This window comes from Panthera leo, chromosome B1 (assembly GCF_018350215.1).
Source record: "Panthera leo isolate Ple1 chromosome B1, P.leo_Ple1_pat1.1, whole genome shotgun sequence".
NCBI classification, from domain to species: domain Eukaryota; kingdom Metazoa; phylum Chordata; class Mammalia; order Carnivora; family Felidae; genus Panthera; species Panthera leo.
In genome coordinates this window covers 112,934,793-112,947,094 of record NC_056682.1, presented here as the reverse complement: position 1 = coordinate 112,947,094, position 12,302 = coordinate 112,934,793, and the positions used below count along the sequence as shown (strand labels likewise).

General features: G+C 40.0%; 1 protein-coding gene across 4 annotated transcripts in view; it reads left to right on the top strand.

Annotated features, from left to right (window-relative positions):
- EGF (epidermal growth factor) overlaps positions 1 to 12,302 on the top strand; it is a 105,175-nt gene that overhangs the window by 15,746 nt on the left and 77,127 nt on the right. For all 4 annotated transcript variants that reach the window (XM_042935684.1, XM_042935685.1, XM_042935686.1 and 1 more), the window contains exons 2-3: positions 8,891 to 9,090; positions 11,839 to 12,020. In XM_042935684.1, the coding sequence (XP_042791618.1) occupies positions 8,891 to 9,090; positions 11,839 to 12,020 (382 nt within the window). The remainder of the gene's footprint in view (positions 1 to 8,890; positions 9,091 to 11,838; positions 12,021 to 12,302) is intronic.

Here is a 12,302-nt window from a genome sequence, read left to right as displayed (position 1 = left end):
TTACAAGGAGGACATACATTATTTGTACTATGAGGCATATGTAAAGTGGGGGTGCAGGCCCTAGCAAGAATAGAAGCAGGAAAAGGAGCAAAAAGCAGATTTTTATGGAGTCCTTCAGTTTCTCTATCTCATTTGATGCTGGAATTTAGTTAATGTATGGAAACTTCAGTTGTTTTAGCCAAATATTAGGCAGAAACTTTTGCTCTCATCACCTCTTGACCTTCTTTCTAAGCCAGGAGTTTGAATTGGTGTGTGCGTCTGTTTTCACTTTATGACCTTGATTTTCTGATTCTCCCAAGCCTGGCTAACCATGCTAATGTCTCTCAGTGTCTGGGTTTCCCAAGTATTTCCCAGGATACTTAGAACGCTGGAATTTGTGTGAGTGTGAATGCATTTGAGAGCCAGCAGACCCCCATGACAATGATTCATGGTATGGGCTGATTTATTTGCAAGCCCCCTCCCAGTGGCAGGATAGAAAAGGCCTCTCAGAGAACAGTAGTACTTTCTTCCTCCATCCAGAGTAGCCTGTCAGGGTGCTACAGACTAGCTTTGTCTTTGTAGGTAGATTTCATTCATAAGGTGATTCTCTTTGTGGGTAGATGGTTGTTAGGATACAGACGGTCCTAACAACATCAAGGCAGCTGCCTTGTTCTTTAGCACATGATGTGGCAGTTGAGAAATAGTGTTTTATTTTATTCATTTCAATACTTTTCTGATTAAAATTTCAAAAGCTTGAAGAAGGGTCTTTCTTCTTCCATAGGTTGCATCCTTTTATAAACAGATCAATTACAGAAGATCAGTCACAATCAGCACCATATAGCTGTTGACAACAATCCTGTGTATTTGGGACCCTTCCCTTATGAAGTTGAAAAACATGCAGAGTTTAGAACCTACCAGGAGTCTTCATATGTTTTCCTCCCTCTGAAGCATACAGTTGTTCTGTTTACTATAGAATGTTCAGCAGAAAGGAATTTAACCTCTCCTTGGTCTGCAGGGAAACTGCAAAGGCTATTGTCATTAATTTACCCAGTATGTGGAAATATAGATCTTTTAGATTTAAGCAACATTGTTGAGAATTTTAAAAGCTCTGAGTGGATCAAAAAGTTTATTATATTTTGGAAAACAAATTTGAAAAACCAACTGAAACTTACATTTCTTGATTATTCTAATGAATCCTGGCAACAATTTCATGTTAAGGAGAAAAAAGAATATGTGAAGAAAAATTTCCATCTAAAATTTCAATGCATTTAAAAAGCACCCAACAATGGGGGTGCCTGGGTGGCTCAGTTGGTTAAGCGTCTGACTCTTGATTTTGGCTCAGGTCAGGATGTCACAGTTTGTGGGATCAAGCCCCACGTTGGGCTCTGAGCTGGCAATGCAGAACCTGCTTGGGATTCTCTCTCTCCCTCTCTGCCCCTCTCCTGTGTGCTCTTCCTCCCCCCCCCCCCCCACAATTAAAAAAAGAAAGGATGATAGGTGAATTTCTTTAAATATTGATAGATTATCTTCTGGAACAGAAACCTAAAAAAAAGCACACTGTGCATGGATATCCCTCTGTCACATAAGCTATGTTGATGCATAGGAAATGACTAGGTTTTATTACTTCCAACAGACAGGATGAAATGCCATTTTTTAAACAAAGGACACATTTTAAACAGTGAATTCTGGTTGGTGCATTACACATGTGGATTGATCTTGTCACAGGAAAAAGTGGAGCAGTAGATAGGTGGTTCTAGTGTTACCTTGCTGTTGTCTTATTTTGCATGAGAGCGCTCCCTCAGTTTCAGTCGATGGGCTATACCTGGCAGGTTGTGTTAGGCTTCAACTTTTGAAGTTAATAAGTTCAATTGTGTAGCTGATATGAGCTTCCAGTACTCACCTCATAGGATTTTATGACGACTAAATACATTAATCAATATAAGGTCCTTAGACTCACACCTGACTTAGTGAGTTTCCAGTAAATACTAGCTGTTACTCCCCACCCAATACCATAAGCTGAGACATTTAGAACACCTTTGCTTTGTGAACACCTTTGCTTAATGATGCTTAGAGAAATCTGAAGTTAGTTTCTTGGGATGAGCCAAGTCCTCACAATCATCTTACCCACAGTTTTCTGTGATTTGTTATTATCCTTGATGATAAAGTATGACACAAAATTTCCAATTAATTATTTTTTCCTAATTACTCCATCATATCTGCTTTCAATATTCCAAAGAAATTACATGAAGTATTTTTTCTCTATATTTGTATAGCTATATGTGCAGCTGGGGCTTAGGATTAACTGGTTGGTCAGGGTGGAATTAATAAGAAAAATGAAATTGGACTCAGGAAGCATCTAGAATCCAACACTTTTTAATTTCTTATTGTTTTTGTCTATTTGTCTAGGGATACTCAGAATGTATCTACAGGCAAATATTTATTTGTTTAGGCTTGTAATTTGAGAAACATTATCTTAAAGTAGTGAAAGAAGATAATTGTGTTAAGGTGTTATCACATGGTTTGATTTGCTGACAGGTGTAAGGTGTTATCTCATGGTTTTGATTTGCATTTCGCTAGTAATTACTGATGTTGAGCATATTTTCATGTGTCTATTGACCATATTTATGTCTTGTTTGGAGAAATGTAGACTCAGATTCTCTCCCCATTTTTTTAAATGTTATTTATTTTTGAGGTGGGGGCTGACAGATTGTGAGTGGGAGAGGGGCAGAGAGAGACAGAGACACAGAATCTGAAGCAGGCTCTAGGCTCTGAGCTGTCAGCACAGAGCCTGACATGGCACTCAAACTCACAGACTGTGAGATCATGATCTGAGCCAAAGTTGGACACTCAAACTGAGCCACCCAGGTGCCCCTCTCCTCAGTTTTAAATAGGGTTTTTGGTTGTGTTTTTGAGTTGTAGGAGTTCTGTCTATATTTTTGCATATTTATACCTTATCAGATATACGGTTTGCAAATATCTTCTCCCATTCAGTAGGTTGCCTTATCATTTGATGATGGTTTTCTTTGCTGTGCAGAAGCTGTTTATTTGATGTCGTCCCATTTGTTTATTTTTGCTTTTGTTACTCTTGCCTTTGGAGTCAGATTGCAAAGATGGCACTAAGACCAATGTTAGGGAGCTTACCACCTATGTTTTCTTCTAGGACTTTTATGGTTTCAGGTCTTCCATTCAAGGCTTTAATCTATTTTGAGTTAATTTTTGTGTGTGGTATAAATAGTAGTCCAGTTTCATTCTTTTGCATGGTAGCTGTCCAGTTTTCCCAACACCATTTATTGAAGAGATTGTCCTTTCTCCATTGTGTATTCTTGGCTCCTGTGTTAAACAGACCCATTTTCTAACCAGTTCCTGGAACATGGATGCAGAGAATCTGGCCTTAGGGTGAACATGCCTAGAGCAGTGTTTCCCAAAGTGGGTTTCTTGACACAGTTGAACTATGAGACCCTAACTAGTAAGAGTTCTTGTTAAATTCAGTTAGAGATAAGCAGCACAGCATGATGTTTAAAAGCTAGACTATGTGATCAGAAAGACATGGCTTTATTATTTATAAATAATTAATCTGTTACTTATTGGCCATGTGACTATGTCACGTTAACTGCTCTAAACTTCAGTCTCTTCTTCTGTACAATAAAACCACTGAGAACCCATCTCCTGGTATTATCCAACTAAATAAACAATACATTCAATGTGCTACCCTAAGAGATAACACCCAAGATGTTGGCTATTGCTATTCTGGTGATACTCACCACCTACCTTCTTGGAGTATCAAAAAGTGTAATGGCACATTAAAGGGTGAGAAGTCCTATTGAAAAAAAAATCTGCAGAACCTTCTTGTCCCAGTTACCATCCTGAGAACCTGGAAGACCTCTTAAGGTTGACGATGAGAATCGGACTGAGGGTTAGGTAGGGGCTATTTTCTGCTTTAGATGACACATGTCTACCACCACTCTGGGACTAGGGTGGCAAACTTCATTCGCATTTTTCAGAAAGCAAAATTGGGCCCCTAGGCTTGTCTTTCAGAATTAAGATTTAAATTCACCTCTCTGGCTCCCCTTTCTGGATGTATTATTCCTGGGTCACTTGGTTTCTCTCTCACCTGCCTTGAATTTTGACACTAATGAATAAGCTGAGAAAAAAGCTATGATTGTCCACCAAAACAGATGGGGTTAGTCTTTTAGAATGAAATAAAACTTTCTGTGGTTCATAAAACCCAACTTGCCCCTCAAGTCAGCCTCTTGAGAGGCAGTAATAAATGACTCTTCTTAGGGGTTTATGGTAGGAGCAGTGAAAGGCGTCAAGCTTTCTTATGTCATCAGGTCCATCACTTTAAATCTACCTTCTTTCTGCATGGTGTTGTTGAATCCTGAAGGTCTGGAGCTTCCTTTTCACTGTCTGTCCTGTGAACCTGCAGTCTGTTTCCAGATTTAGAGCAGGAAGCCTGTGGTGGGGAGAGCAGGGTGCCATATGGGCCTGAGAGAAGCCCAGGATTTTTTGTTAATCTGATTGCGAGAATCATTTATGTGCTAACTAGGTTCTGTGGGTCTTTGCCCCCAGGGGGCAGAAGAGCTTGGCTTCCTTTTCCCATTTACCTGTGTGGGACCTCTCCCACCAGCTCAGAACAGGTGAAAAAGGGACTGTTGTGAAATATTCTGTTTCTACCGCCCACTTCAATCAAAACCTGCTTTTCCTAATTGACCTCTGAACCAGCTCTTGGAGTCACTAATGAACATCTTCAGGATGCTCCAAGCATTCTGGCCTCCTTTGTAATTTCTGCAGATCCCCTGCTAATCCCCAGGTTGAGAAGTCAGAGGCTTCAATTGATTTGCTGTGACCGGTTTGCTGTTTTGGGGTTTGTATTCCTTAGAAGTAATGTTTGATTTTCTGTGCACTTCCCTTTTACTGAATGGCACCCAAAATAAACACCATAGGTTTTGCCACGGGAAACTTTAGCTGTTCCAACATGCACATTCTGCTGACTTTCAGATCCACAAATTGTCCCACACACTGATGTTTACAGAGTCTTTGACAGGTCTTAAAAACCCTAATTTATTTATCATTTCCTGTGGTAATACAGAATGACTATTTTACCAAGCCTAATTTTTAAAGTCTTTCATTTTTAAAAGAATCATGTTACATTTCATGTCTACAAATACTCACCCAGGCCCTACAGTTACACAAAATGATGCCAACAGTGTAGGGGGGGAAATGAACAATGTTTTGAGGGAAGTGGAATTAAAACCAGTTACATAAGCAAAATGAAGATTGTAATGTCTTAACATATGGCAATCCAGACCAAGGCAGGAAAGAGGGTGATATTGGGCTGCTAATTGGGCACCAACTAGTGGTGGCCATTGGGAAACATCATTGGATTTCCTCATCTGAACTAGATCGATGATTTCCAGTTCACCAATATGTAAGAATCATCTGGAATGTCTCACCCTCAGCCCAGCCATTATACTAAATTGGAATCTTAAAGGAAGGGGTCTGCAAAAGACACACACACACACACACACACACGCATGCACACACACACACACACACACACACACACACAACATTCTGATTCTTTTGGACAATTTTAGGAAACACTGATAGGTAATGTTTAGGATCTTTTTAGTTCCAAGAGGATGCTATCTATGATTCACCAGCGAATGGGAAAAATCTGAAGAGTAAATTCATTAATTCATACTTAGTACTGTAATAAATATTTTCTATTTTTTGAAAAGTTAGTGAAGTTAATGTTATGGTTTGTGTTTTATGGATCTAAGTATTCTTCAGATTTCTCTTTGATTTATTAATTGTAATATCTGGCCCATCTAGCTCATGGTGTTATATTAAATGAGATCAAATGGATAAATGAGATCAAGATGTGGAAGTTTGTTGTTGTTATTATTGCTATTAGTAAAATAACCACTGTAGGATTGACTCTGCTTTTATGAATTTGATAGATCTGCTGGTGTCTTTGGCTTTGTTCCTTTGGTAAAAGCCAGACAAATTAGCAAATTACAATTATTTCTTTATTACTTTTTTATTCAAAAATTTTGAGTACCTATTATGTACAAAGTGTTGTGCTATATTCTGTCCAAAATTTTTAAAGTACCTTTTCTTTCTCCTTTTTTTTTAAACCTGGAAACCTCCCATTCAGTAATACTTTTATTTATTTAAAAAATTTTTTTTCAATGTTTATTCATTTTTGAAAGAGACAGAGAGAGCGGCAGGGGGTGGGATACAGAGAGACAGAGGGAGACAGAGAATCTGAAGCAGGCTCCAGGCTCTGAGCTGTCAGCACAGAGCCTGACGCTGGGCTTGGACTCACGAGCCAGGAGATCATGACCTAAGCTGAAATTGGATGTCCAATCGACTGAGCCACCCAGGTGCCCCTATTTATTTTTTTTAAGTCTTATTTATTTTTTTGTATTCTCAACACCCAGCGTGGGGCTTGCACTCATGACCCTGAGACCAAAAGTCATATGCTCTTCTGACTATGCAGCCAGGTGCCCCCATTTAGTAATACTTTTAAATAAATAAGTTTTATTGAATGAATAAATGTATCATTCATGTATCAAGTATCAGCACATAAGAAAATTAATAATACGTATTGGGTGCATTTATTCAATTTATAGAGAGTACATGATACACATTTCAAAAAGAGGACTCCTAGCAATAAATCTACAGGCCCACAGATGAGTAGCTATGAGCTTAGGGTGCCTTTTGCTATATGACTTCCTTTCCTCCAGGACACACTGCTGTGGGATAGATGAGTTACACCAACGTTCTCATCCAGGGGTTCAAACCTGAACAGTGGCACAAACCTATATAGTGAGACCTTGGTTGTGGGAATCGGCAGTGGCAAATTATATTTGTGTAGTGCTCCATAATTAATAAAATACTTTCCCATATAAAATTTCATTTCTTTCCTCAGTAATCCTCTGATGTAGCAGTGAGGTCCTGTGCAGGGAAGCTATGGCGCCAGGACTAGAAACAAGGTCTCCTGGCTCTCAGTCCATTACCCTCTTCCCATTTCTTCTATGATACTTCTGGTTCCACAGCTAGAGTGGCAATAGGAAATGGACTGTCCTCTGTATCTGTGCAGGAGTCTTGTGTTGTGGGAAAGATATGGGAAGAGTGATTTGAGCTAATTCTCCTAGACATTCATGCCAGCACCAATTTCAAACTCTCATGATCTTGCACCCCTTCCTTCCTCTTGTATCTATTCTGATGTCCTCTAAGGTGGAGTTAATGTTCTCTGACCTTAGAACATAATTCCTGAGTAAGAGGATGTTAATCCATCATTACGTTTAGTCTTTTTTTTTTAAATATTTTTATTTATTTTTGAGACAGAGAGAGACAGAACATGAGCAGGGGAGGGGCAGAGAGAGAGGGAGACACAGAATCTGAAGCAGGCTCCAGGGTCTGAGCTGTCAGCACAGAGCCCAACGCGGGGCTCGAACTCATGGACCGTGAGAATATGACCTGAGCTGAAATCAGACGCTTAACCGACTGAGCTACCCAGGTGCCCCTCATTCCGTTTAATCTTTAGAACAATGAACACGTTCACTATGTCACATTAAGGTATTAAAGTCTAGTGTGGATGCCATGTGAATAATATGTGAGAATAATGTGAACCTCGCGGAGAAGCAAGAATATGTTAGCATTCATCTCCAATCCCCCACTCATCCCAGAGGTTCCAGAGTTATCTAAAGGCAGGGCTGAAGGAGCCTTCTCACGCTCAGGCAGAAGAGACCAAGGCGACTAATCTGGCTGCAGGAGACGAAGCTATTCTCTGGCATTATCTTGAAGCATCAAAGGCAAGCTCTGTGCAGAGTCAGTCAATATGTGCTGAGGTTTCCAAAGAAAGGTATCAGGTTCCCAAAGCAGGTGTTGGATACTTGGGAGTCTGAGAGGGAAGGTGGCATCACCTGGAACAGGAGATGATAGGGTTAGGGCCCCGGGCAAGGCCCTGCAGCAATCGAAACTCCAGTGCAGTCTACCACCCAAATTTAGCAGATAAAAATATAGGGCAACTAGTTAAATTTGAATTTCAGATAAACGTGAAATAATTTTTTTAGTGTAAGTATGTCCCATGCAACATACATGCAATTCAGATTTAACTGGGCATGCTGGGTTTTATGTGGCGATGCAAACAGAGACAAAGCATCTCAGAGCTTTCACAGGCTGGCATTTCAGTTTTTCCTGTTTCCACTTAAGACCTCTTCTTTCCATCATCTTCTATATCATTACTCCAAAGTTCTTTCTGTTCATTAGGTAAGAAGAGGAGGTGGGCTCCATTTCCAAAATGATAATATCTGTAATATTATTTCCAATTTATATAATTAAAAGTTACCTTCATATAGACCCTATCCACAATAGAAAACAGGTGGTTTCTTTTTTAACATAAAATGGCATTTTGTAGATCAGAGTAGAAAGTGGTTTTCTCTTCAAGTAGTTCTTTTTTTCATAATTGGCAATGTTCATTTCATACAATTTGTGAAGAAGACGATTTATAAAATTAAGTAGGAATATCTACAGGAACTTGTTCTCTATACAACTGTCTTCATTTAAAATACAAAACCAGGGGCACTTGGGTGGCTCAGTCGGTTAAGCATCTGACTTCAGCTCAGGTCATGATCTCATAGTTTGTGAGTTCAAGCCCTACATCAGGCTCTGTGCTGACAGCTCAGAGCCTGGGGCCTGCTTCAGATTCTGTGTCTCCCTCTCTCTCTGCCCTGCCCCCCCCCCCCATCACACTCTGTGTCTCTCTCTAAAATAAGTAAACATAAAAATAAATAAAATATAAAAACAGTAATTAAGAATTAAGTCTACTTGTATTAGCTGTCATGGGAAAATACTTTTCTAAATCAGATAAAATCCTGAAAATGTCTTTCTTCCCACACAGGTCCTGAACCCTTCTTAATTTTCTCCCATGGAGGCAGTATCTTTAGGATTGACCTGGACGGAACTAATTATGAGCAGTTGGTGGCTGATGCTGGTGTATCAGTGATCATGGATTTTCATTACTATAAGGAAAGACTCTATTGGGTAGATCTAGAACGGCAACTTTTGCAAAGAGTTTTTCTGAATGGGACAAGGCAAGAGGTAAAGTACATTTCCCGAAGCATTTGAGGGATTTCTGTATAGGCTGACAAACATGATACAGTTAATTTGCAATGTATAGATGAGTGAAAATTACATTCCAATTCAAATGTTTCTGGCATTTGTGGATATTTCTTTATTTATTTTAAAGCTCATTCAGGGGCGCCTGGGTGGCTCAGTCGGTTAGGCGTCCAGCTTCGGCTCAGGTCATGATCTCGCGGTCCGTGAGTTCAAGTCCCGCATCGGGCTCTGTGCTGACAGCTCAGAGCCTGGAGCCTGTTTCAGATTCTGTGTCTCCCGAGATCTCTGACCCTCCCCCGTTCATGCTCTGTCTCTCCCTGTCTCAAAAATAAATAAACGTTAAAAAAAAATTAAAAAAAAAAGCTCATTTATTTATTTTGAAGGAGAGAGAGAGAGAGAAAGGGGAAGAGAGAGGGAGGAGAGAGAGAATGCCAAGCAGGCCCCATGCTGTTGGTGCACAGCCTGAGGCAAGGCTCCAACTCATGAACCATGAGATCATGAACTGAGCGAAAGCAAGAGTGGGACGCTTAACTGACTGAGCCACCCAGGCACCTCAGAGACATTTATTTAATCTGTATCTGTGGTATGTTACTAAATAAGCCCATAAACGTGGCGCTGATATTCAGAAGCCCCCCAAAGGAATAGGATGTGAATGTAATTTTGAAAATACGTAAGTTCATTAAGTACGGATTATTTACATGGTTGCTTCCAGTGGTTCTCAGCTGAGGGCAATTTTGCCACTCGGGATATTTGGCAGTGTCTGGAAACATGTTTGGTTTTCACATCTGGATTGGGAAAGCGGGAGAATGAGGTAGTAGCATCTCGTGGGTAGAGGCCAGGGATGCTACAAAACATGCTACAATATACAGGATGGCCCCCACCACAAGGCATTATCTGGCCCCAAATGTCAGTTGTGCTGGAGTTGGGAACCTGTTTTGTCTAAATGTCTGTCATGGGTTTTAGTACCTGATATTTAGGAGGAAAACCTTTTTTGATTCTTAAGGTGTTTGCACTGTGGGAAAAAAACAAGAAAGCAGGTGTCAGATATGGAGTATTTTGCTTCAAGTACATACAAAAGGTCTTTAGTCTTTTTCCCTAACTGATGGAGCCCTTCAATGAGTCGCAGGAGGAATGTTCTCTCAATTCCTGAGAGGTGGATTATAGAGACATGTGACTGGAGAAACCTTAAGCATTTATTCCCAGCACAAAGTGCTCATTGTTTTGTTTGTTTTCTTTAAACCAAACCTTTCTCCCTCCAGTTATTCTTAAAAGCTTCAATTAAGTGCTAATCTCTTTTATCACGTCTCTGATACTTACTAATGTCACCTTTAGCAAGGCTGACTACTCAATATTCTCCAACTATCCGTAGAAGAACAGTTTCAAAATCTTGAGTCTCCAAATCTGGAGGGTTTCCTGTCACAGACTAGGAAAAAAAAATTAAACAGTTGTGACTTTGTGTCAAGTCATTAGGAGAGGATTGACCTGATGCCTAAAATCCACCATTGTTTTTCCCTTCTTTGGATTAAAACATTATTTAAAAAGGACACCTGTTAAAATACAATTTACCTGGGTAAGCTAATATATTAAGATACTAGCAACTGGTTAAGTGGATTGGCTAGATTACTTTGTGTGAGGTATAGGAACAGTACAAGCTCGTGAGATTTTTGATCTCTGCCCATTCCGAGTTCAGTCAAGTCATGTCAGTGGCTGGAAATCAGCAATGGTGGCAATATTTACAAGCCAAGGAAACCTGCAACCTCACATACCAGGGCTTCTCCCCACCCCCCTCCCTCCACCCCCTAGGAAGACTAACTGGTTTACCTGCATGCCCTGGAATTAGGAGATAACAGACATTTTTGTTTGGTCATTTTTACCATGAGAGAGCAGGAGGCTCTCCTACCCAAGGGCATAAAGAGAAGCCCTCACTTTGGGCCATAGGGTCATAGTATGAGGGCACTGAGGACCTATAGAAAGGGAGGGGCCTGATGGAAGAGGAGGGGCTATGAAAGTGGGACTCTAATGAGAAATTCATTTATTTTATTAAAAAATTTTTTTAATGTTTATTTATTTTTGAGAGAGAGAGACAGAGAGAGAGAGACAGAGAGACGGAGTGTGAGCGGGGAGGGGCACAGAGAGAGGGAGACAGAATCAAGCAGGCTCCAGGCTCCGAGCTGTCAGCACAGAGCCCACCTCAGGGCTTGAACTCACAAACCGTGAGATCATGACCTGAGTGAGATCATGACCTGAGCCGAAGTCGGATGCCCAACCGACTGAGCCACCCAGGCACCCCAAGAAATTCATTTATTTTAAAGTTCTGTGCACAAATGTCAAGGACATCTTTAGAATCTCACAGAGCTTAGAATTGGGTTCAGGTGAGGATATGGAAAATTCCATTAGCAAATGGATAAACTGTCTTTAAAATAGCTTGGAAATTCCACTGTTATTATGGTTGAAATTATTAGTACATTATGGTTGATTGCCTAATTTCAATAAGCATAGGATAGTTTTCCACTTTAAAACTAATGTATAAATCCTATACCCAGAAATATTCGTGTGGTAGGGTTAACATTGCTCTGTCAAAACAATGGCACCCTAACTGTGCCATATGTTAAGATCTTGTGAGTGCACAAAAATGACAAGTACCTAAAAGAATAGATTTTTATACAAAAAGATGAAAACAATGGTTATGTGAATGAGAAAATATTAATATTTTGAAATTTGATTTTACAGACAGTATGCAATATAGAGAAAAATGTTTCAGGAATGGCAGTAAATTGGATAAATGAAGAACTTATTTGGTCAAATCAACAGGAAGGAATCATTACAGTAACAGACATGAAAGGAAACAATTCCCGTGTTCTCTTAAGCGCCTTAAAATATCCTGCAAATGTAGCAATTGATCCAGTAGAAAGGTAACTGCTGTTTTCAGACACTGAAATGTATTTCAAAACTCTGTGGTAGTTCCTGGAATCATAGTATTTTGAACTCAAAAGGACCTTCTCATTGAGAGGGTGGCCTGAATTTGAACCAAGGTAGGCTTCCTGTACAAATAGTGCTTTTGAGTACCGTGATTTGCTGCTGTACAAGCACAATTGCTTTTTTAACTTGAAATCACATGGAATTTCCACAGCAGGGCAGTAAATGTTTGTTGAATTGGAATTTCATTCAAAATAGTCACACTCATCCTGGGGGCC